Consider the following 26,818-nt stretch of genomic DNA (forward strand, 5'->3'; position numbering starts at 1 on the left):
AAAGAGTCTACCATCTCATTAACTATCATGTGGGACTTTTGTCATATTCTTCAACACTCCACCTCAAGTCCAATATTGAATGAGATGGGTCCTGCTTTGATACCATGTAAAATTAGGTTTTGGGTCTAACTTACACCCCAAAAACAAGCTCAAAGAGAGGAGGACTGTCCAAACCTTATAAGAAGTTCATCCATCACATTAATCATTAATGTGAGACTTTTTTTACCGTTTTCGACACACCATCTCGCGCCTAATATTGGATGAGATGGGTCATGGTCTGATACCATGTAAAAAATTAGGTCTTAGGCCTAACTTACACCCCCAAAAGTTAGCTTAAAGAGAGAAAAAATGTCTAAGCATTATAATGAGTCCACACCACATTAATAATTAATGCGGGACTTTTTTCATTCTTCATTAGTAAGGAAACTAGAGAAGCGGTACAGAAAAAGAAAGGAGGACTTACACATAGCGTTGATTGGCCTAGAAAAGACTTACGAAAAAGTCTCAAACAATGTCTTTTGGAGATGCTTGGAGGCTATAGGCGTCCAAGTGGCATACACTAGGGTGATTAAGGACATGTAAAATAGAGTCAAGACTCGAGTAAAAACAATGGAAGCGGGAGGAGATTCGGAGCAACTACCAGTTATGATGGATTTGTACGAGAGATTAGCTCTTAACCCTTTTTTATTTGTCTTAGTAAGGGATGAATTGACATGGAATATCAAAGAAGAGGTGTCATGGTTTATGTTATTTGCGCATGACATAATTAGATTGGCGAGGCTCGCAGCGGAGTTAATGTTAGGCTGAAAGTTTGGAGATAGACCTTGGAGTCTAAGGAATTTAGATTGAGCAGACCAAAATAGAACAATTGGAGAGCAAGTTTAGCGACGTAATACTGAGGCCGACGTGGAAATGAGGCTTGATACAACGTTATACTTATTTACATAACCCATGAAGATGTCCCGTCCACTACTCTAACTACTCCATCCGTTTCATAATATTTGGCTTTATATAAAAAATTAAATATTTTATTGTATTTGTCTGATTTAAAAATCAAGAGAAATTTATAATTTATTTTCTCTTATTATCTTTATTATTAAATGACTACATAAAGTATTATCAGTCAAATGTAAATTTTCAAAGTATAGTTATAAGATTAATTTAATAAACTAAACTGCTAATAAATACTTTCTTTAAAAAAATATCAAATCAACATGAATCAAGTAAAATGAAACGAATAACATATAAACTTAGCTAGACAGATATAAAAAGGAGTAAAATGTAGTTTATAATGATAATTTATTTTTATTTTTTTAAAAAAAGGAGTATATCAAGATGGCTCAAACTTCTTTTCAAGTGTCACTTTTTTATAAAGACAAAATTAGAATAAATATTGAATATTTGAATAATGAGTACACAAAAACTTGATCGCAAAGAAGACTCTGGAATAGTTCTGCAGTGTGAAAATTAAATTTTAAGTTTGTAGAGTTGATTTTAGTGTAAGATCTGAAATATATATTTTTTTCAAAATAAATAATGATAAAATAAGAATGTGGTTCCCAAAATATCAATTAATATAGAATGTGACATAATTTCATGACATATCTGTTATGGAATGGAAGAAACTAGAAAGAGAAATTAAAGAGAATGAATGATAACTCTTTGTATTGATTCTTGTATATTGATTCAAATAGAAGAGTACATCCCTATTTATAAATAATTAAGGAGAATCCTTATTAAAGGAGAGTCCTTATTAAAGGAGAGTCCTTCTAGATACTAAACTAAAATAAAACTAAATATTTTGCAATTAATGCAAACCCTAGACTTGAAAGGAAATTAAATACTATAAAATATTTTTAGACTAACAAGAAAAAGTAAAAAGATTCTACCAAATTTCAACATTCCCCCTCAAACTCAAGTTGGTATATCTAACTTGAGTTTGAACACTTAATTATTCTTCAAAAATATCTTCTAATAAAATTCATCCTCACATTCTTCTTCTACTAATAATGCTTGTGATTTATCTTGAGTGTCTTTGAACTTGCACACTTTTGTAACATGACCTGTTTGTTTGCAACTTCCGCATATTGCATCAAATCTCCACCAACAGAATTTTTCCAAATATGTTTTCTTTTTGCAATACTTGCAAGGAGGATAATCAACTTTTCTTTTTTGATAGTTTGCATAAAAGATACCTTCAACAATTTTATCTTGTCTGAAAGCTCTTCTTTGTTCTTGTGCTTGAAGAGCACTTATCAATTCAACAAGAGAGATGGTAGAGAGATCTTTAGACTCTTCCAAAGCAGAGATTTTAGACTCAAATCTCTCGGGAATAGTTAAAAGAATCTTTTCAACTATTCTATTATCTTTAAAATCCTCACCAAGCAACCTGATTCTGTGGACAATCAAGGAAATCCTGTCAGAATAATTAGTGATAGTCTCACCCTCTTGCATCCTAAGAGATTCAAAATCTCTTTTCAAATTCAGAATTTGATTTTGTCTGCCTCGTTCACTTCCTCAGTACTCCTTCTCAAGTTTTTCCCAAGCTTCTTTTGCTGTCTCACATGCAATGATTTTAGAGAAGATTGAATCTGCAACTGAATTTTGAATTACAATTTTGGCTTTGTGTTTTTTGATTTTCTCTTCTGAGTGAAGTTTGATTTCAGCATCAGAAGATTTTTCAGTGAGTTGTTGTATGGGTTTGTCTTCCATTACAACTTCCCACAAATCATAAGCCTCAAGATAAGACTTCATCTTAATTGCCCAAATTTGATAATTTTCACCATTGAAGGTTTGTGGGGCATTGAAAGAAAGAGTATTGCTTGTCATGGTTTGAAAAATAAGGTTTAAAATAATATAGATTTAAAATTGGTTAAAAGTAGCCCTGCGTTAAAAATAAAAGCACGGGTTAAAAGTGGGTTGAAAATAGATATGAATTAAAAGTGGTTGAAAGTTCTTCTTCAACGAACTCACAGATCCATTAAGATCAATGTAAGGCTCTGATACCACTGTTATGGAATGGAAGAAACTAGAAAGAGAAATTAAAGAGAATGAATGATAACTCTTTGTATTGATTCTTGTATATTGATTCAAATAGAAGAGTACATCCCTATTTATAAATAATTAAGGAGAATCCTTATTAAAGGAGAGTCCTTATTAAAGAAGAGTCCTTCTAGATACTAAACTAAAATAAAACTAAATATTTTGCAATTAATGCAAACCCTAGACTTGAAAGGAAATTAAATACTATAAAATATTTTTAGACTAAAAAGAAAAAGTAAAAAGATTCTACCAAATTTCAACAATATCACTATGTCAATCTTAATTCTTCCCAAACTAATACATTCTAGGTAAATCGAGATATACTAGTATAATCGTTAAAACAAATCCAATTTAGTTTAGAATAGTGTTGGGATTATGAAGAAAAACTTATCACCCGTTAACTTTTAAAAAAAAATATAAAGTTATTCAGTTGATTGTTGAAAAATGCTAAAGGTGAAGGAAGTAACAAAGAAAATAATAAGACTGGCGAGAGGAAGATCGAGGAGGAGGGAATGGAAGAAAATGATTCTATTTCATTTTCTTTTCTTTTCTTTTCTCGTTTATTTATGGTGCATATCATTTTTTTGTGTTAGACTGATCGAGGAATTCACAATATCTAAATGTAAAAGAATTAATTTGATTGAATTGAGTCGTCTAAATAATATTTCTGAAGTTAAAATTGGGGGGGGGGGGGTATATCAAATTGACACAAATAAAATTGTGTATTAAGCTATTTGATCTTATATTTATGATGTTATATTCACCAAAGGCATCTCTATAAATAAAATTTTTAATTTTAAGTTATCAATAAGGGTGATTCAAGAGTTAATTAGTAAAACATTTGATTTTAAGTGTTCAAAATTTTAAACCTAAAAAAATTAATAGCAATTTTATGATTTTAATTTTGCTTACATTAATAGTGAAGATTGACAATTCAAAATTATTACTATCTTTGCATGTATAGGTACTAGTGGCCAAAGAAATGTTTTGCACATACGTAATATTTATTCATGAATTTATTTTTTAAATTGTGTCAATTAAATAAATTTAAATTTATTTAAACTACATTATTTTTGTATATTTGTATGATATTAAATTATCTCATTTACACTTAAATGAATACTTAAAGACCATGTTCCTTTCTCCCTACCTTCTTATATAGAATGAGTATACTAAGTATAATTCTAATGATCTCCGTAATTTCAAATTTCTATTAAGATTAATTTTATTTCTTTGTGACATACTTAAATTGTGGACTTTTGGCAAGCGATGAAGAGACCATGAATGACATAATACCTCAAAACTTGGAGTATGACATAGTGACTTCAAAAATTGTCAATTGCCAAAATTCTCTATACGTAATCATATAACATGTTTTTATTTATTTATTTTTTTAAAAAAATACTTATGTTTGATATTTATTTTAAGACTCAATTCATTTTAATTCATGTCAGAAATTTTTTATTTTAACTTTAAATAAAATTCAATTCTGATTAAGAATGAAAAAATTGATAGAAATATAGTATATATTGAGATTTGAGAGGTAAATATGTGTCAAATAAATTTAAATGAAATTAATTTGTAAGTGTTGTTGAAAGTAATTAATATTGGTTATAAATAAAAGTTAACCCATAAGAGTTTAAATAAGTGAAAACTGAGTATATATTTATAAGATTACCTTCGCTTAGTAATGATAATTTTGGTATCTAGAAAAAAGAAACTAAGCTTTAAAATTCTCCGCTTTCTCATTTTGGAAGTTTTTAATTCGATATTTAATTTTTATATTAAGATGGAACCTCATTAAATTGGAGATCCCATCATAATAAACCTAACTCCATAATTCATATTCAAGATTTATATTTTAAAAATAAAATAAAATAATTATTTTATCATAATTCTTATTCAATTTTTTCAGAATATAATTTATATACATATAAATATTTATAATTTATTTTCAATTATGAATTTCAAATTTCATACAAAATTATATGGAATGAAGTAGACCACAGTACCTATAATTGCAATATTTCTTCAAATTTGTAGGTCAGTACAATTAAAATAAAAGAAGTAAGAAACTATTTTGTTCCAGCAAAAATAAAAATATCAGATAATCTTTCTATATATTTTAATTTTGGCGGACAAAATAATTAAATATATATTATTGGTAAGAGATGATAACTTCACATGTATTTATAAAAAAAATCAAATTAAATTTTAAACTTTTTTTTTTTATAATTTTAATTTAGTTATCTCACATCTTTTTAGTTTGTTTAAAAAAAAGAACCTTTTTTTCTAGTTCTAACTTTTCACATATATCATATTTGGAACAATAATATTTTAGTATACTTTACATATCTTTAGTTTAAGACCATAAAATTATCTTCTAAACTTTCTTAAATATTTTGAATAAAGTTAAAATCAGACAAATAAATTGAACGAGTGGAGGTGAAGACATGTGTCAAGCAACGAGGTTGTACTAGTACACCTGTTAGCTCCATTGTGAGACAGATAAACTTTGAAATCCACAATAAATTACACGTACGTGTCTGTATGTAAATGTAAAATAAAAAGAGGCAAATTCTCTTATATTTTTTGTTTTCTTTATGTCTTTTGCAAGTTTGGTTTCTTTGATAATTTGAAGAATTTTTCAAAAGTAGAGACAAGTGACAAAATCTTGAAAATGAAGGTTTGTTCTAGTTCTTTATAACTTTTATAATTTAATTTAATTTTTCAATATGTTAACAAAACATCTCTAAAATGTATATTTTTTGTGTATTATATGCATGCCTAGTTTTTACTTAGTGAAAATAGTTTCTCCCTTTGTTTTAATTAATTTATATATCTTGACTTATTTTGATTTGACTCGGAAGATTTTTGAGTCTTGTGACAAATTAAAACTGAAAATATTTTAAATATATTAAATATCTCTAATTTTTGTTCTTAACTATACTATTTGGAAAGTTTGAAATTAATTTTATTGTTTAAAAAAATGATTAAGGCACAAGTATTAGACTATGATCGAAATTCCTGACACACCCCTCAACTAAGTTAAGGTTCTATTACCCAAATATTTTTTTTTGTAATTTTGTATCTCTTTTTAGCTTACATGGCGTCCAAACATTCCACAGAAGTGTCATGTAAATCAAGGTGTACAAAATTACAAAAAAAATAAATTCGAATACTAGGATCTTAGTTTATTAAAGGTGTATCTTTGGATTTTGATCATATAGTTTAGGAGTACTTGTGTCTTATCCAAGAAAAAGACAAAAAAAAAGACTTATTTTCAGTGTTTTTTACTTTTAAACTATTTTTAGTTTTGAGAGTTTTTGGATAAATGTGAAAGTGTTTTTAAACTCTTTTTTAAGGCCGTAAGAGTACCAAAAACTCAAAAAGTTAATAGCTTGTGTTTTCAACTTATGACTTTTAACTGATAAGACAGGAAAAATAAATTTAATTTTAAGTCAAACAAATTAAAACAGAGCGAGTAACTATTATTGACCACTACTACCACCAACCAAATATAGGAAGAAATCTCTTAGAAATGATGACATCATGTGCTTATAATTTCATTTTATGTGTCTTAATTTGACTGGACGTGATACACGTACCTCAATTTTTGTATCTTGAGGTAATATAGGAAGTCTTTCACTAAAGATAAGCTTAAGATCGAGTTTAAGTTCTATACACCAATAAAATGATCCTACTAAATTCTTTTGAAAGCCTAGATAAATGTTGCAAGATATCTAATTTTGAAAATAAGATAAGTACCTGCCATACTGCAAAAGGTGTGACATGATAGTTGAAACAAGCACATTTAAAAAAAAAAAGACAATAAGACAAATAAATTGAAACGAACTAAATATGATTATTTGTTTTTTGTTAAGACAGACAAATCGAAACAGACTAAGTATGTAATGGTGGTTGTTTTTTGTTAAGACAAACAAATTGAAACAGACTAATTATGATTATTGTTTCTTGTTAAGACAAATAAATTGAGACAAGACAAAATATGAATATTGTTTTCTGTTAATACAAATAAATTGAAACAAATTAAATATGGTGGTTGTTTTTTTGTTAAGACAAACAAATTGAAACATACTAATTATGATTATGATTATTGTTTTTTGTTATGACAAACAAATTGAAACGGACTAAATATGGTTATTGTTTTTTTTTTTGTCTAGACAAACAAATTGAAACAGACTAGTTATAGTTATTCTTTTTGTTAAGACAAACAAATTGAAATGGACTAAATATGGTTATTGTTTTTTTGTTAAGACAAATAAATTGAAAACGGACTAAATATGGTTATTGATTTTCGTTAAGAAAAACAAATTGAAACGGACTAAATTCGGTTATTGTTTATTTGTTAAGACAAATAAATTGAAACGGACTAAATATGGTTGTTGTGTTTTTGTTAAGACAAACAAATTGAAACACACTAATTATGGTTATTGTTTTTTGGTTAAGACAAACAAATTGAAACGGACTAAATATGATTATTGTTTCTTTTTGTCAAGACAAACAAATTGAAACAAACTAGTTATGGTTATTGTTTTTTGTTAAGACAAACAAATTGAAACGGTCTAAATATGGTATTGTTATTTTTTTTTGTGAAGGTTCATGAGAAAAGGTCTCACTCTCATGCAAGTGATGAGGAGAAGAAAGTTACTACAAGAAAGCACAAGGCTGAGGCAGCGCCAAAGAAGTCGAAAATCGCCAATGAAGGCGAGGATAATGATAAGGTTAATGGGCGATCGAGTGTTGCGGATGTGGCAGCTGAATTTGAGAAGTTTTGTAGAGAGACAAGAGAACATCTCTCCATCAAACAAATGCGCGAAATTCTCGAAGCCAATGCCCGGGATGCTTCAATAGCTGATGAGGCTGTTGTACCTAGATGGTTTGTCACATTTATCTTTCTTAATTGTTATGCTTCTTTTGTAGTGTTTTTAAGTGTTTGAGTTGAGAGATCTTTCGGAAACAGCCTCTCTACCTCCATGAGGTAGGGGTAAGGTTCGTTAAGTCGGGAAGCGGGAATAGAGATAGAATGCTACTGATAGACATTATATCATGACGTAATAGCCAACTTTAAGGTCTGTGTACACTCTATTCACTTCAAATCCCATTTATCAGATTTTACTTCATATGTTGTGTAGTTTAGTTTAATTCTATCCTCTTTCGACCTCGGACTTCACCCGTGGGATTGTGGGATTTCACGGGGTATGTTGTTATTGTTTGTTTGTTTAAGTTACGCACTCTTGGTGTGTAAGATTTTGCGCTTGGTAGGCTAGTTACCATAATTTTGGTTGAATCTTTTACACTATTAACATAGTTTTAGCTTCGTTTTACGTTGTTACTTTCTCTAACTAGTGTGTTTTCAATTTTAGGATCTGTTCTAAAAAAGTTGACTTAGAAACTATTCAACTTTGAATTTTTCATTTTGATCCGTCGAGATACTTACTATATAGACACAAATGTTTGGTCGTAAGCTAAATTTATGTCATACGCTTTCCTTTTTAGTTTGTTCTAGGAAGTCAGACTTCCTTACTCGGAAACAATTTAGCTTTGAACTTTCATTTTGTTTGAGATATCTGTAGTCACATAAATGATTTTCACGTCGTCAAATCATGACGAGTTCGAATTGGATACAAATTTATATTTTTGGATACCTATTAATAGGATTTCGATTTACACGTTCTTATAAAAAGATTTTAAGTGTTGCAACAGTTCAGTTTATGATATGTTTTGTTACTGAACTATGCTTGTTAGATAATGTTATATGAAGTGAACTTACTGAACTATGCTTGTTAGCCAAGACATACTATTCTATGGTCCTGTCGGCGATTGTCCAGTTTGTGGTGGCACGTTGGAGTTTTCTGGCGACGGCTATCATTGCCAGGGAGCATATAGTGAGTGGTCCAGTTGTGTTTACAGCACTAGGTCTCCACCAAGAAGAGAAGAGCCTATAAATATCCCTGAATCTATTGGAAAAACTCCCGTCTACGATGTAATGTGCCAAACACTTCTTTACATTCATAACTAGCTGTATAATACGGGTACGACGATCTAAATCGACTGTTTGTTCATGTTAATATGATAGCTGATTGAGAAACATACAGACCCGAAAAGTCGCCCCAAGCGGGAAATAGCTGTAGCAGATAAACCATTTGTAGGAATGATGATTGCTCTTTCAGGCCGTCTTTCTCGAACCCATGTATGTATATACATTTTTTCCATATATTTATGTTATTAAAGTGCGTTGGATCATTGTTTTGGTATGACATGAAGACTTCTTCTCTATAGCAATATTGGAAGAAAAAGATCGAGAAATATGGAGGGAAAGTGGCTAATTCTGTTATTGGTAATGATCCAAATCTTATGTTAATTTGATGCAATGCCTTCAATCGTAACCTTAAAAACTAAAATGGCTTCGTTATGGCAGGGGCAACGTGCCTTGTGGTTTCTCCCTCAGAGCGAGATCGCGGTGGCTCGTCTAAAGTAGCTGAAGCAGTGTATGTACTTGTAAAGAATTTTTTGCATGAATTCGATTAGTTTTGGCGTTGATATCTTACAGCTAGGTGCTGTACGTTCCTCAGGGAGAGGGGTATCCCAGTAGTGAGGGAGGCTTGGCTGACCGATAGCATCAAGGAAAAACAAGCTGAAACGTTAGATGCATACGATATTGCAAGTGATATTGCGGTAGAAGGGAAAGGTCTTGCACTAGATCAGCAAGATTCCAGTGTCGTAGCACTTGAAACCTTAACAGCTGAGGTACTATTGAAAGCTTTTGAGTTCAATAGTGATTGGTTTTCTTTTTCGATATTTTAGATAGAAACTGTACTCATTTGCCAAAATTGGTTTGACATGGTTGTAGCTAAAAGTGTTTGGAAAGAGAGGTGTGCATATCGACAGTAAGCTGCAGAATGAAGGTGGAAAAATATTAGAGAAAGATGGCATATTGTACAATTGTGCTCTCACTGTTTGTGATCAAGGGAGGAACCTGAACGAGTACGGATCAAGAACTAATATTTTCTTTTATAATTTCAAGGTAGTAACTAATAGAAATGTTTAAAATGGTGTAGCTTCTGCATTATGCAACTTATTGTGGCACGAGAGAACTGCTTGTACCTTTATTACAGAAAGGGAAAAATTGGTGACAGCCCCAGAGCAGATGACAAGCTGGAGGAATGGGAAAATGTGAACGATGCTATTAAAGAATTCGCAAAGCTCTTTGAAGAACTGACGGGAGGTCAGTTCAAACTTTGGGAAAGAGAGAAGAAGATTCATAAGAAAAATATGAAGTTCTTCCCTATTGATATAGTATGTGCTCTCTTAACTTCCTGGAATCAAGTATATTTGGTGTTAATTCAGTTTAAAGATAACGATGTGGTGAATTGTAGGATGATGGCGTTGAAGTAAGGTATGGTGGACTAGGCCTTAGGCAACTCGGGGTTGCTGCTGCACATAGTAAGCTTGATCCGAAGGTAGCAAATTTAATGAAAGTCCTCTGTAGCCAGGAGATTTACCGGTAATGTCCTTTAAGATTACTCTTTTGTTGTTTGTTTACATGTGTACACTTACTGTTATCTGTTGAATGAAGGTATGCTCTAGTGGAGATGGGATATGATTCACCTGAGATTCCTATCGGGATGGTTACTGATCTTCATTTGAGAAGATGTTAGTCTTTCTCGTCTTTGTGCATTCTCCGTTGGCGATTGCTATTAACATTTTAAGTAACTTTGTAACCACACAGGTGAGGAAACCCTCAAAGAATTTGTGGAGAAACTGAAATCTTCAACGGTGACGGGGAACAAAGCAGACGCCTTTTGGGCTGATTTCACCCAGAGATGGTTCACTCTCATACCGACTACAAGGCCCTTTCCCTTTAAAGACTACGAAGAACTGGCAGACCAAGTAAATTGCATATCAGTGAACAATTCATTTTTCGTTTGCGGGTTTGAGTTCCTCTCTTATAGACTTGTCAGATGATAATATATTGATGTGTTTCTCGTATTGTGAAAATTTAGGGTGCTTCTTCTTATGAGGCTATTCGAGATATCAATACCGCCTCCCGTCTTATAGGAGATATGTCAGGCTCAACGTTGGATGATCCTCTTTTTGAGCGTTATGTGAAGCTAAACTGTTCTATTTCATCCCTTGAGAAAGAGGAAGATGATTACAAAATGATAGTGAAGTACCTGGACAAAACTTATGATCCAGTGAGAATCGGTGATGTCGTAAGATAATTTCACTCAGTCTCCACAAGTCAAGTTCATTTTGGATATTGATTTATGACGAGATATGTGAAGCTTTGATCTGAGGTGAGGTTATATATTTTCTTCAGAGCTATGGTGTATCGGTTGAGAATATCTTTGCCGTTGAAGCAAGTGCATGCCCCTCTCTTGATGACATCAAGAAATTGCCGAACAAGGTTCTGCTATGGTGTGGTAAGTAACTCTTAGATCAAGATTCGATCTTACTATCGAGATGAGTGAACGGATCAACCTTAAAATAACAATACGTGCATTACTTGCTCTTTACTAACAGGGACTAGGAGTTCAAATCTATTGAGGCACTTGCAGCTGGGGTTCTTGCCTTCAACTTGTTCACTTCCTGTACCAGGATACATGGTACGTGCAGGCATATAAAATTTGTTTTTGTAGAAATGGCGTCAGTGTTATTTTCTGTGCTGTCTTTTTCTTTTCGGGTAAGAGAATACCTCTTTTGGGGTTTATATTTTGTTTCTTTGCAGTTTGGAAGAGCTATCGTTTGTTCGGACGCTGCAGCAGAAGCAACCAGATATGGATTCACAGCTGTAGATAGGCCAGAAGGTTTCTTGGTTTTGGCTGTTGCCGCACTAGGAGAAGAAATCCAAGAGTTCTCTAGTCCACCTGAGGTACTATAGAAAATGATGTTAATTGATTTTAGATTTTTCTGTTGCTGAAGTTTCTTACTTAGTATTGGACACCGATAGTCGAGGCTGGCCGTCCCTATCATCCAGTGTCTTAGGCTCTTGGCCATCTCTTTTCTTGTCTCAAACTAGTCGAGTAGGCAGTAAGTGGCAGTAAGTACCGATAGTCGGCTGCCGCCCCTATCATCTCATGTCTTAGGCTCTTGGCAAAGCCTTCTTCTCGTCTCCGTGTCTCCTTTGTCTGGTCTTAGGTTCTTAGCCAACTCTTTTCTCATCTCCGTATCTCTCTTTTGGCTTGAACTTACGATTCGTGACAGCTACTCATATGTGCCAAAGTAACTTGCTCACATGCTGGGTCCCTAAACTTGCTAGCTATTTCTATGACTCTGGATCGACTCGGGGAAGGAGCAAGTTGGGTTGACTCTGGGATGGAACAAGTTGGGTTACGGCATTAGGCTGACGCCTAAACTTGCTAGCCTACTTATTAGGACTCCGGATTGACTAGGGGCTGGAGCAAGTTGGGTTGCGGTATAGAGCTTAGCCCAAACTTGCCAACTGTTTCTTCTCTCCGAGGATGGACTCGGGGCTGGAGCAAGTTGGAGTGCTATAGAGCTGCAAGTACGGCGGGGGTTGATAAGAGGATTAAAAAAGAGGTGTTACGATCAAATTTTGTACTAAATGCAGGACACTATATCTCTGGAGGAGAAGGGGATTGGAGCTAAAGGGCTTGGCAAGAAGAAAACAGACGAGTCGGAGCATTTCGTGTGGAAGGACGACATTAAAGTCCCTTGTGGCAAGTTGATTCCATCAGAGCACAAGGAAAGCCCTCTCGAGTACAATGAATATGCTGTATATGATCCACAACAGGTACTTATAATAAGAAAAGAGGATGGTTTAAATTGAAGTTTGAAAGTTAAATATATATGATCTTTCGTTTTATCGCATAGGTAAGCATAAGGTTCTTGGTGGCGGTGAAATACGAGGAGCAAGATGTAGAGTATGAAGCAGCTGAGCTTGAGATTGAGCAGCAGCCCGAGGGATAACCAACATTATGGGAAGAAAGTGAAGGAAGACCAGAGAAAGGCTGTACATGGACATTTTGCCTTTTCTCTAATCAAGACTTCGTTATGGGATTTTGTAGTACTTTTTGGGGCATAGGATGTGGGAAACTTGTGTTTGTTAAATGTTAAATAAATCATTATGAAGTTTGTTTTTGTAGTTGTGGTCTTGTGGATGTTTGGTTCTTGATCCTGGTTAAGATGGTTGGGCACAATTTAGTGTATATATTGCAACTAAGTGCTACAGCCTACAGTATATGCTATGTTGATTAAGTGTTATGTTCTATATCTTTTTTTTTCTTAGTCCATGTGTTCCTATGATTAATATGTTTTTCTTGTTTGATCCACCAATTAGAAAGTTAAAACTGTGCATGAACTAATAGTATGGGTTAGGCAAGCCTAGTTTAGCTTAGCTAGCCCAACTCAAGGTTGAACTATTTTTTTTGAAGTCCATCAGAGAATGAGACCAGTGAGGCATCTTCTTTTTTGATCCATCAGTGACAAAGTTTAAACTATTCATCACATGAGCTAGCAATATAGGCCAGGCTTGTTGTTAGGGTTAGGCTTTTCAGCCGGTCAATATAGGCTTGTCCAGACGGTTAATATGGGTTAGGGTTAGGCTTGTTCGACCGGTTAATATGGGTTAGGGTTAGGCCCGATCAATATGTAGGCACATATAGGGTTGTTTGGTCGGTTAATATGGGTTATGTAGGCGGCTTGTTCGGTCGGTTAATATGGGTTATGTAGGCTTGTTCGGTCGGTTAATATGGGTTAGGGTTAGGCCTACCGGTCAATATGTAGGCTTGTTCGGTCGGTCAATATAGGTTAGAGTTAGGCTTGTCAGTTGGTCAATATGGGCTAGGTTAGGCTTGTTTTGTAGGCACATATTAGGCTTGTTCGGTCGGTTAATATGGGTTATGTAGTCACATATTATGTAACACCCCTAATTTCTAACCAAGAGTCACATGTTAATACACCATTGCTTAATTACTACAATATATTTTATTCTCATTTTGGGAACTTGAATTTTTGTGATATTTGAAAACCTGATTAACATAATTGTGATGGTAATTTAAGGGATTGTATTGGGGTATTTACGTAATATTCTAATTAGGATTACCTATAACTTGAAAGGGTGGTGAGGTATATACATATAGGTATATATGTGCATTTTGGGCAGCACACTTTTTATTTGGGCAGCACCTTTGAAGGACAGTTGTATAAGTGATAAACATCACTTTTGTGACTATATTTTCACACCTCCTTTAGTGAAATTCATTTCCCTGAAGTCTAAGAACCTTAGAACTTTATCTAAACAGATTGTTCTTCAAAATCACAAGAGAAAAACTTGGTCCTTTTGGCTGGAATTCGAGACACACCCCTCCCTTTGGTAAGTGATGAAATCTGTTTTCGAGCTGGGTAATGTTTAGTATTTTAAGCATATCTCGTTATTTAGAACTTAGTTTACAGTGAATAAATATGATTTGAAAAGATAATTCATATACCTATAACTCTTATGTTTATGTAAAACTCTAATTTAGCTGTTATGGATTCGAAATATGGGATGCAACATAAGACAAGTTCTGTCCAGATCGGAATTAGAAATGTTGTATGATCAACTGTTAGTGTTTTGATTATATCTTTTTGTACAAAATATATTTTGCGGTGATTCTTGATTATTTGCAACCTTAAGAGACGTACCTACATCTTTCATGAAGGATATAAAGTCCAGTTTTTCTGTTTTCCTTTTCAAAACTAAGTTGCGACTTGAGGTACCAGGCTGGACAGATTCACTATTTTGGGAGCATAGTTGTATTTATACATGCTAGACTTACTTGTGATGATGATTCTGTTTTACGTCAACATTATTGAGCTAATAGAAGTTATTTAATTATATTTTTAAGGTTATATATACTCGTGTACAAGTTGAGGACCTTGAAACGTTGGTCGGTCTACGATTGAAATCTTGAAGTTTTGTTGGACTGTTTCTATGCTAAAACCAGAGGTTTGTGTATAAGCTTGTACTTGTACTCTTGCTATCTACTTGTATATTTGAAGGGTTATGTCGATACTTTGGTTACTTCTTGTCACGTTGTACTGTCGTATTGGTATTCTCTGAGACTTTCAAGACACTTGTGTAACTCGCCCACTTGTACGGATTGCTTGATCACCTGACATTCTTGTTGGGACTTTGTCCTTCTTGTGGATTTGATTTTGTCACTATTGACATGCCTATTGATTTGGATTATTTTCCATCTTGACTCTTGATTTTTGGTTCGTCTTAAGTATGGAAGTTGTCCATTTTAAGTATGAACTAGGACGTCATTTCTAATATGGTTCTTGATTCTCTTGATTATTGGGCTTCGACCCTTCTTGATACAGGGCTTCGTTCCTTCTTGATACTTGATTATGTTGGGTGTGACGGTATGATGTATATATTGGGCGAGCTTTGGTATTGAATCTCTTGGGAAATGCTGCTATGAACATTCTTGACATTTGGATCTTTAAATATCAAACTTGATACTCTTTATATATTGTTTATTATGTTTCAATTGTGTTGCCCATGACTTTTGAAAGGTAACTTGGTGAATCTATCGGCTCCATGCATATAGTTTTTACACCACTAAGTTTTATGTTTAGCGATAGTTATTTTTATCATAGAGAACATTCGAGGGGATACTTGAAGTTGGTCATTGGAGACAGAGTTTTTGAGAGCTTTATGGGAAGATCACATTTGCATATAGGCATCTATAGTTGCATAAATCTTGGGACTTGTACATGATCTATATGTTGTACATTTACATGAAAATTTGAAGGCTAATTTGATCATGTCACCATGGGTTGTAAAATAAGTATGACTACATGTATTACCGTTTTGGGGTGTGTAAACCCAAGTCTTGTAATGTATTAAATTTACAGTTTATTTTGAAGGTTTGTATGAAGCATGTGTTTTACAAAAAAAAATGGACTTGTTTCGAAAAATCGACCAAACTTATGACTTGCAGAGAAATCGATTGTCCAAAATAGAGTCGCCAATTAATTTTTTTAAGAAAAATATAATTTTTTTCAAAAAATTTAAACAGAATAAAATCGTTTGAAATTTAAAAGGGTTCGGGGTTCAATTTACATTCTGAGAAGGTGTTAGGCCCTTAAAATGTCCGCTAACTTGCGGTTGACCAACGATTTGACTAACTTGAAATATATGAACTGCGCAAGAAGACTAATTTTTTATTTAAGGGAAATTAACTAAAGGAAAATTTCTAAAAGAAATAATTTATATTTTGCAAGACAAAAAAAAAATGAAAATAAAATTCAACAAAATATAAATATTTTTATTTAAATATAAAAGGAGAAATGACTATCTTTTTTGGGAATTAATTAAGTCAAACGAAAAATCAAATAAAATGTTAGTCGGTAACAAATAAAGAGCAAAGGAAGGAAATATCAAATTTGGGCCTTTTTAGAACCTGTCCTAATACTAACAATACCCAAAACATGAGTTTGGGCCTTAGATCAAAATTCTGTTGCTGGGCCATTCTTTTAAGCCTTTGGGCTTCTTTTCACTCTCAAAGTCATGATTTACACCAAGTGTAAATATAATGTATACACCAAGTATATGACTGATATACGGTCCATTTTTAGGACCTCCGAAACCTGTCTTTCTAATTTCAGCCCTGTACTCCTGCATTTCGGGTATTTCTTGACCTGTATATCAATATTTCATCATGTATACCAGTGTATACAACAAGTATACAGCAAGTATACAACTGGTATACAACCCTTTCCTTGGGCTTTTGAGAGTAGAAAATTCAATTTCCAGCCTTGTATTGCCTTCAACCTATTCATTATTGCTTCCGACAGACTGCTGATTCGAACAACAAAAATGGAGCCTTTATGGCTCGACTCGAAAATGCAAGGGAAAGATGTATGGAGTCCAAGATGAACTCGAGTTGGCGTCACATGTAACATAAACAAATAAAAATATGTAAGTAGTAATTTAATGATTTAATAGAGAAAAAAAATATTAAATGGGCCGAACTCATGTATTACTACTCATATTTTTAAGTATTGTAAAAAAAGAAAATAATAATATTAATAATAAAGCAAATCACATAAGCTTTAAATCAAATATAGAGCACTTTAATGGCCTCAAATAGTTAATGATTAAAGCAGAATTTGGATAAAAGAACAATTCCAACAATAAACGAGAAAAGAAAAAAAACATGTGAGACTTTTCAAAAATTAGAACAATTAAACCACAACTAGCTAATGACCATGTAATCTTGAAAGGAAACCAGAAACCATTCAGACCAAAATTATGCTTAACAGTAAATATTATAAGAACAAATATACCCTATCAAAGATGATTAACCAGGAAACAACTTCAGTAAGCTAGGCAGTAAGATACTAAACATCAAACAACAAAGGGGAATGGAAGAATGAGGCAACCAAACACCATTAAATTGAAAATGACTTAGATATAAATATCAAAATAATTTTTTAGCATGCTTCAAAATTAAGACTAAAATGATATGCAAGCAAAACTTGGTAAAATGTAGGCTAAGTTTAACAGAGAAAATCGATGCCGAACGAATATTGCACTAACTTGATTAAACATCTCAGCTGGTTAACAACAACAAAATGACATGCAAATTTTCAATTTATAACACTTCAAAAGGCAAAAAGGATGAACCATAGGCATCAAACTTGAGGATAAGAACAAGGAAAACAGAACATTATGCAATCTGGAAAAGGGAAGAAACAAAACTTGCCTTTCAACATAGACTCAACCAAAACAAAACAATAAAGAATCGAAACGAACAGCAACAAATACAATCTAAGGACTCAAAATAGTAGCAGATACAACACATAACTCAGAATGTTGACATCTTGGTTCATTCATTCAACTTGAGGTGAAAGAATGAAACATATGACATCTAATATTAAACAATAACACAGATTCAACAATTAGAAAATGGAATAAAACGAGTAGAACAACTTGACAACTAGACTAAAAGGGCAGCTAGGAACGCAAAGAAACAATACAGAGGACAGAACAACATTGCCAACACATTCAAAGTGTAAATCACATAGATGTAAACAACATGACCAACATGAATCAAAAGAAAACTTTATTGATTTAGGATTCAAGTTTATTGTCCGAAAAACTCACAAGAAAAACAAGTATCCAATACACACAATAAGCTACATTGAAACAAAATACAGAAAGAGACAATGATACCTTTCTCGGGGCAGCGAAACTGAGAAACGAGCTAAAGACAACGATCCTTTACCACCGAAATATGGCTCTTAGAACTCCGACGAGCAAAACAGAGCAAACGAGACCAAAAACTAAGCAAGGATCTGGACTCCCGATCTGTACCATTTCAAAAAATTATCCAAAACACTTATATATATAGCTGGAAGTTTGTGGTGTATTTTCGTCTCTTAAGCTAGCTGGTTTCAACTTTTTCCAACTTTTTTTCCAACCCCTAAACACTGAAATAGAGAAGAGTTTTTATAAAGGAGACTAAGGTACAAAAGAGGGGAAAACGGAAGGGATATGAGGCCAAATTGAATTCAAAATTCGAATTCTTCCTTAGAAGATAAGGCTGCCCGCTCGAATTGTACCAAACTTGTACAATCTCACAACAGACAACTAATGAGGGTCGCTTGATCTTGAGCCAAGGACGAAGAGGCAACGAGATTTCGACACCTAGATTATTCCCGTACGGAAAAGATAAGGGAGAGGAGAGGGAGACGAACGCATGAGTGAGCTGGTCTAAATTTGGGCTTGTTCTCACTGGAAGAAGAAGAAGAAGAAGAAGAAGAAGAAGAAGAAGAAAACATATAGGGTCGGGTCGTTCTTTTGGTATTGCTATACTGTTGGGTAATTAGTATTGTATTGTTGTGGGATGGGTTTCTAATGGGTATTGGGTCAATTAGGAAAAAATATGGTGGGCTAGGGGAATTGGATTTGATGGTAGCAATTTGGACCAAATTGTGGTCAATTTGAATTGAGAAAATAACCACATGAATTGTATTGGTGTAATTGGTTAAATTCGGCCAAATTTAAAATAAGATGAATTGTTTATTAATTAAGTAACAGCTTCTTAATGTTAACGAAATAAAATAATTAACTTAATTATAAACTAATTAATTGAAAAATATAAACGATTGTATAGCTAAACTAATTAGTAAAATATTCAAACAAAACAAAATCTCTTTTTTTTAGATGATTTTCAAATATTTATAAAATATCCTAATTATATACAAATTTATATAAAACATATGTATTGCTTAAAAATTATAGAAATGATAAAATTAATTAAAAGTAACTTGAAAAATATTTTGAACTTTATAAAAATTAATTATTTCAAATCGTTTGAAATTTAAGAAGCTCGGTGATTAATATATATTGTGGAGGTCCAAAATTGGGTGTCAACAATTGTCCCTTGTTTGACTTGGATTGATGAAAAAAATTTGAAGCAAATGAAATTGATAAATCCAATTTTGACCGACCACATCTTATCTTTCTTGTAAAAAAGATTTTGGTACGGACTTTAGGAATTATGGCCAAACCCCGGTATCGGGTTTCCTACATATCTCGAGCTATATGAGAATTCAGGCCGCTTGTAATTCGATAAGCTTGATTTGACGCACGATTTTGAAAGAATTTTGAAATAATTCATGCCACTTAAGATAACCTTTGGTTGGGAATTGTGACAAAATAAGTCGAGTATGAAAAGGAGGCTTGCAACCTCTTAGCCATGAACGTGGCATGCTTCACACCCATAATTAAGAACTTGCATAGACATACTTTCCAAAGCCCTTGGTGCATTGTAACTCAGATTGGAATGATGCCTCCGGTGAAAACCAGAACTTTTCTGATGCGAAATTGAAATCGATAAATCTAAAGAAAAACCCACGTGCCTTCTAATACGGGTGTGGTTTGATTGTGGTGAAAGTCGCTCCCTAGCTCGCGTCCTAAGAGTTTGATACTCCTCTTCGGACTATGTCCCAGTTTGCTGCTAAGAAAAAATTCCACGTTGTGTTGCATCTTTTTTTATGTCGTCTGCACCTGTGGTTTGTTTTGAGAATTCATCCTTTTGGATGCTCTCGACAAAGACTGAGATAAAACTTATTAGCATAAACTGTAATTCAAATGGAAAAATAGTGTCTTTTATCATGTGGACACTTAGTTACTCCCTTCAAATAATTGACGTCAGCTTTCTTTCAATTTGACGTTGAGCAAATAAAGCTTATATCTCATATTTGCAATATAATTCTTTAATGTACTCGTCTTTGATATGAAGTAATAAGAAATAGACTGATGTAATATATTGATGGCTCTCTTGATGGCGTTCTTGCAAATGAAAATAATGAAGATGATTTTTCATTAGTAAGATGACGATAATCCATTGGTAGGATGATGTTGATCCATTGGTAGGATAATGTTGCTACATGATAGGATGATAATGATGCTCTATCGATATGATGATGATGTTGATGCTCCATTGATAGAATAAATTATTCTTCATTGATAGGGTGACGATAATGATATGATAATGATGCTACTCTATCGATAGGATGATGATGCCGAAGATTCGTCGATAGGATAACGTTGCTTCATTAGTAAGATAATGTTAATGATCCATTGGTAGGATAATGATGATCCATTGGTAAGATAACGTTAATGATCCATTGATAAGATAATACAAATCCATTGGTAGGATAATGATAATGAAGATCCGTCGGTAGGATGATGTTGATCCATTGATAGGATGATGTTGATGATCCATTGGTAGGATAATGCAGATCCATTGGTAGGATAATGATAATGAAGATCCGTCGGTAGGATGATATTGATCCATTGATATGATGATGTTGATGATCCATTAGTAGGATAATGTTGATCCATTGGTAGGATAATGATAATGAAGATCCGTCGGTAGGATGATATTGATCCATTGATATGATGATGTTGATGATCCATTGGTAGGATAATGTTGATCCATTGGTAGGATAATGCAGATCCATTGGTAGGATAATGTAATGAAGATCCGTCGGTAGGATGATATTGATCCATTGATATGATGATGTTGATGATCCATTAGTAGGATAATGTTGATCCATTGGTAGGATAATGATAATGAAGATCCGTCGGTAGGATGATATTGATCCATTGATATGATGATGTTGATGATCCATTGGTAGGATAATGTTGATCCATTGGTAGGATAATGATAATGATCCATTAATAGGATAATGTTGATCCATTAATAGGATAATGTTGATCCATTAGTAGGAAAATGATACTGAAGATCCATTGGTAGGATGATGATAATAAAGATCTGTCAGTAGGATGATGCTGATAAAGGTCCGTCGATAAGATGAAGATGATCCATTGGTAGGATGATGAAGATTTGTCCCTCTGTTTTACCTTCGACATTTGTATGTTCACTTGTCTTGTTAGGGATTTGAGTGAAGACGATATTACTCATATCCCCAATTACTTCTTTTGGAATCAGAAGCATTAAACCTTTTCCTACATCCACAGAAAATTTGTTAGTTTTGAGTGAACTGATCTGTGTTGATTTCTTCGATTGTTTTCTCTTTATCTTCTTATCTCCGGTTGATTGCTCTTTTGTCTCGCTATCTCCAGTTGATTGCTCTGATCTCCCACTTCTTGATAGATAAGTAAAAACATTTTATGCAAAACATTTGAAACATATAGAAAAAGTCTTTAAGAAAAATAGGTTTTGAAGAAGAAATATTTGAAAAAGGATCACTACCGAGTGTCATATCACGTCAAGCTTAAATGAACGCCTTCAGGGTTGATGCTTCAAGGTCTATCTGATAACTTGTTGAAAAGATTCTGAAGATTCTTGAAGTTTGGATGATTTGACTCTTGAAATGTTGAAGATTGTTGAAGTTGACTTCTGATCTCATAATGGACATGAGGATCATTTGAAGTCATTTCTAAACTTTTGATCATGCTGGAGGTATTCAAAGTTTCTCTAAATCGATGAACCTTATTGAAATTTTTGAGGTCATCCTCAAAAATTTGTGTCCCAGTTAACTATTTCGGTGTATCTTGAACCATTGATAAACGAATCATGGAATTTTTGAGATCTTCTCTAAAATTCTGTCCCAGTTACAATTCTCAACGTAACTTCAGTCTTGACTTGTTAGAGAGATCCTCTTCTTGAGAATTTTTGAGTCCCCCTCAAAACTTCGGTCCCAATTTCTATTGTAACAAAAAACAAAAATCTTGCGGGAGATATAACTGAGATGTTGTGGCGCCTACGTATCCCGTTGAGGCAGGAATCAGGTCAAACGTAGTTCCCCCCTTGAGGATTAACAAAAATAAGAAATTTAACTAAGGAAACAACTGAGGCCGACATAGGCCGCCTACGTATCTCATTCTTGAGAATTTAGGTCGAACGTAGTTCAAATACAAAAGGAAACATTAAAAAGGGATAAATGGGTGACCGAGGCCGACATAGACCACCTACGTATCTCATTCTTGAAAATTCAAGTCAAACGTAGTTCATTACAGAGGGATAAATTCTAAACCAGGCGAATACAAGCAAATAGAATGATTACAAGGAAATAACATAAATACGAACTGAAACCTCACACATATATCTCTTGACAACATTTAAGTATATTGATGACTTTTGAGCTCTAATGTTCATGCTTAACTATGTGATGTCATCAAACAAAATAGTTGTGCTCTCTCAGCAAACTGATGAGTTCTCTTTCATGTATTTTTGTCAGATAGGCACCAATTTTGATTTCTTTGATGCATTCATCATTGTTCACTATTCTGATTTCTTCTGAATTCGGCTCATTGTGACTTTCGAATTGTCTGAATTCTTTAACCAGGTGTTTGGGTACCATGATCTTCTCATTGTAGTCCTCAAATTCGTCCGCATCTACCCCATTTCATTTATTCAGCTTGTGACATGACATGATATTGACAGATTTGAAAATATTTTCACTGAAATCATAGACAGATAATGTTAGATAACAAATATAAAACAAGTAAAGCAATTTTTTGCAATAAAGGAGTTTTTCATTTGAAATAAGAAAATAAGAACTTTGGCCATGACGATAAATCATTTTTCCTTCTTTTTTTTTTCAAAATATTAGGAGGGAGATTAAAACATAGCGAGGCAAAAATAGAGTAAAGGGTGGGTCTCGAGCCTCATTCATACTACCACCGATTTTTTAAAATAGACATAAACACAAGTCCTTTCTACCAAGATGACCGGGAAATCAGAAGTGGTGTGTAAGTCCAATTTGACAATTGCTCATCTGGTTCAACATCACGGATGCATGGCGTCTCGATCAATGCTTTAAGCACAACATCACCTTTTTTGAACAATTTTTTATTTATTCCCCTAGACCATTTTGCATTGGAAAAGACTGATATATGTGAGGCAATAATTTTGAAAAAGCTTGATCGATCTTCTGTTTGTTCTGACCCTCATTTAGTACTAAAGCGAAAGATTGATGAGGTGTCATGATCACAAATTTGGATTTCTCCCTTTTGGTTGGAGAGGCTACAACTTTCTCAAGCTTTTCAAGGTTGACTGAGATTATAACTTTCTCCACATTCAAATCTTCTTCGACTTCAACCATATTAATAGTCGCCCCTCTATGATTAGGCATGGGGTCACTATTGACATTTGCAGTGGCAGTCTGAAGAGTGACGACCTTTTGATCTATCAAGTCTTGAATTTTATGTTTCAAGTTGATACAATCCTCAGTAATATGCCCAACACCTCTTGAATAGTAAGCACAGTTAAGATCGGGTCTATAAAGCTTGGAATTGACATTGATATTATTTGGATCAATTGTCTATATCAGGCCAGCTAATTTCAATCTTTCAAAAAGTTGTGTTCAACTCTCAACCAAAGGAGTAAATACTCTAGAAGGTTTCTTCTCAAGATTTGGGAGAGGATGATTGTAATTATTTTGTGGATGTGGAGGCACTTGACTGTAGTTTGGAGGATTTTGATGATTTGGTGCTGGCGTTTGGAAATTTAGGTATTACGGAGCTCGATAGTTAAGAAGGGTGTTTTGGTAGTGTGGGGGTGGAGTTTGGTAACTTGATTGGACATTTGAACAATTAACTGATGGAGCTTGGTAATATGAATGTGGAGATGGAGTTTCGTAAAAAAAATGTGGAATTTGGTAACTCGGAGGTGGAGTTTGATAACCTGATTGGGTATAACAAGCTGGATATGAATTTTGTAGAGCTCGAGGATAACCTTTGTAAGGTGAGGATTTTCTGAGGTGTTTATTTTCATCAGATACGTAAGAAATGGAAGACACGTCCTCTCTTTTCTTCTTCAACAATCTCGAAGATTTAGTTGGGGCGGCAACGCGAGAAATCTTTTCGATTTTAATCCCATCCTCGATAGTTTCACCTATCTTGACTATCTTCGCAAATTTTGCTCCAATAAGCAACATTATCCTATCATAAAACTCTGGTTCTTGAATGCGTATGAACACTTCAACGATCTCCTTCTCAGACATGGGAGGTCGAACCCGGGCAACCTCTTTCCTTCATCTACACGCATATTGACGATAGCTTTCAATGGATTTCTGTTTGATCTTCTCTAAAGAATATCGATCAGGAACGATCTCCACATTGTAGGAGAACCGTTCGACGAAATCCTTAGCCAGTGCATTCCAGCTAGACCACTGTTTTGTCTCATGTGAGTTAAACCATTCCAACGCTTCTCCACTTAAACTTCGGCTAAAGAATCGCATTAAGAAGGCTTCATTCCTGCCAACTCCTACGAGTTGGTCACAATAAGTTCTCAGATGAGCCAAAGGATTTCTGGTTCCTCCAAAAGTGTCAAATTTCAGTGTCACACCCCGAGCTACCCCCGAGACGCGGACACGGGACCTAGGACCACAAGTGATCCCAAGCTAACCCTGCTGGCATGATCATGAGCATACTAAAGATAATAAACTGATGCGGAAGCTAATTCATAAATAAATCTGAAAAGATGGGGAATACCCATATACTATAACTGAATATATCAAATCTGAGAGTTTAATAAAAAAGAAATATCAAACTCAAGATACTAAGCTGATCTAACTATGTCTGAAATAAGCCTCTAAACTGATTAGAAATGTTGGAACATGCCCCAACTAGGTCTAGCAAAACTGAAACTAAAGATTAAAAGCGATAAAGATAAACATGTCACTAGTCCTCGAAGAATGAGGACTCACCACTGATGCTGCTGAACTGAAGATCGGGAATCGATCTAAGCGTGATCTGGATGCTGAGAACCTGAACCTACATCACGAGAAGATGTAGCGCACGTATGCGTCAGTACTTGAAAGGTACTGAGCATGCAGGATAAAGTAAAGCTGAAATAACATATAACTGAAAAAAACAATAAAGCAATGAAATAATTTGAACATGATATAGATACTGAATGCTGAGCTAACTGAATGCAATGACCAATTTATAACATGCTGAGACTGAATACTGAATATACTGATAAATGGTCAATAAAATAGACTCTGACTGAACTATGGGAGCTACTAATAACCGACATAAAACCACATGAGCTAAATGTGGAGTCCGATGTATACGCCCCATCGAGAGGACCCAATATACCCTGCCAGAGGTATAGAGGCATGTTGGCGTGATCTTTAAACTGATGTTGCCCACATAGGGGACTTACACCTACGTGGCTCGTAGTTCTGGGACTATATTGGTACGCTAAACCCTAGTCCAACTCGGTATTATGCTACTTCCAATGAATTTAGTAGTTAACTGGTTATGACTGAATTTCTGTAAATACTGGATAGCTCGAAACTGAACATGCAAACTGAGAATGCAACAATTAATCTGATAATGATGCATTCATAAACTGAGGCATGTATAACTGAATATATTATGACTGAAATACTGAATAGCTTAAAATACTGACATGTAGATACTCATACTTGGAAACTCCTTTTTAGAAAACAATACTCTGATCATTGATGACTTGGGAAGTCATACTGCATAAACATTGATGGTATATATTACCATACTATTCATACATTGATGACCTACTCAATTGTCATACTAATCATGTATTAGAAGCTCCTTCTCAAAACTCATCTTAACTTTCTCTAAAACTCAGTTTAAAACTCAAGTGTTGTCTTAAAGAAAAGCTTCTCATGATTTATAACTCAAAATAGGGTTTATGCTGAAATATACTGATAATGTGGCATAAAATTGGAGCTTGTATATCTGAATAACTGAAATATCTAACCTAGCATGTGTAATGCAAGAACTAATGAAATACATAGCTAGGGTTCTGAAATTTATGTAAGAAACGATGTAATAACATGATAATCTGATTTGGAACATCTAAATAACTAATTCATGATGATCTGCTGTAATTCTAGAAACCCTAGGTCTGTTCATAATCATGGAATCAAGAATCTGACTGAATTCTAGGGATCTAATGGGCGAAAGGAACTCACTAGTGAAATCCCACATACCTGGTGACGAATTCCACGGAGAAATCTTTCGATTTTGGGGTTGAAACCGAAGAAACCTCACTGCGTTCTTGAACTAGGGTTCTTGACCTTTTTCTCCTATCTTGATTCTAATTTTCTAAGTTTTGATTAATGATTTTGACTAAGGTAAGTTCTAGTTATGTTTCTAGGCTTAAACTGACTAAAACCTCATGATTTAGGGTCTAAACGACGTATCTTAGGGGTTAAACGAAATAGGAAAAGACCAAAAGACCCCTGACTTAGCTGCTGTCGGAGTGACTGA

At 33.9% G+C, this 26,818-nt stretch overlaps 2 protein-coding genes across 2 annotated transcripts; one reads left to right on the forward strand and one right to left on the reverse strand.

Moving 5' to 3' along the window:
* Nucleotides 1–1,971: 1,971 nt before the first annotated feature.
* Nucleotides 1,972–2,829, reverse strand: LOC125844576 (uncharacterized). Its single transcript, XM_049523882.1, has 2 exons — nt 2,525–2,829; nt 1,972–2,395 (listed from the first exon to the last, which is right to left on the reverse strand). The coding sequence occupies exons 1-2, from the start codon at nt 2,827–2,829 to the stop codon at nt 1,972–1,974; spliced, it is 729 nt and encodes a 242-aa protein (XP_049379839.1).
* Nucleotides 2,830–7,634: 4,805 nt separating this feature from the next.
* LOC125844578 (protein ADP-ribosyltransferase PARP3-like) lies at nt 7,635–13,105 on the forward strand. The gene is made up of 17 exons (XM_049523883.1): nt 7,635–7,942; nt 8,854–9,049; nt 9,143–9,256; nt 9,346–9,403; nt 9,485–9,554; nt 9,639–9,813; nt 9,917–10,050; nt 10,125–10,362; nt 10,443–10,570; nt 10,643–10,719; nt 10,796–10,956; nt 11,070–11,279; nt 11,387–11,489; nt 11,590–11,672; nt 11,795–11,938; nt 12,638–12,820; nt 12,901–13,105. Exons 1-17 carry the CDS (start codon nt 7,635–7,637, stop codon nt 12,994–12,996), a joined length of 2,478 nt encoding a protein of 825 aa, XP_049379840.1. The 3' UTR covers nt 12,997–13,105.
* The last annotated feature ends 13,713 nt before the right edge of the window (nt 13,106–26,818 follow it).

This window comes from Solanum stenotomum, chromosome 11, assembly GCF_019186545.1.
Source record: "Solanum stenotomum isolate F172 chromosome 11, ASM1918654v1, whole genome shotgun sequence".
NCBI lineage: Eukaryota > Viridiplantae > Streptophyta > Magnoliopsida > Solanales > Solanaceae > Solanum > Solanum stenotomum.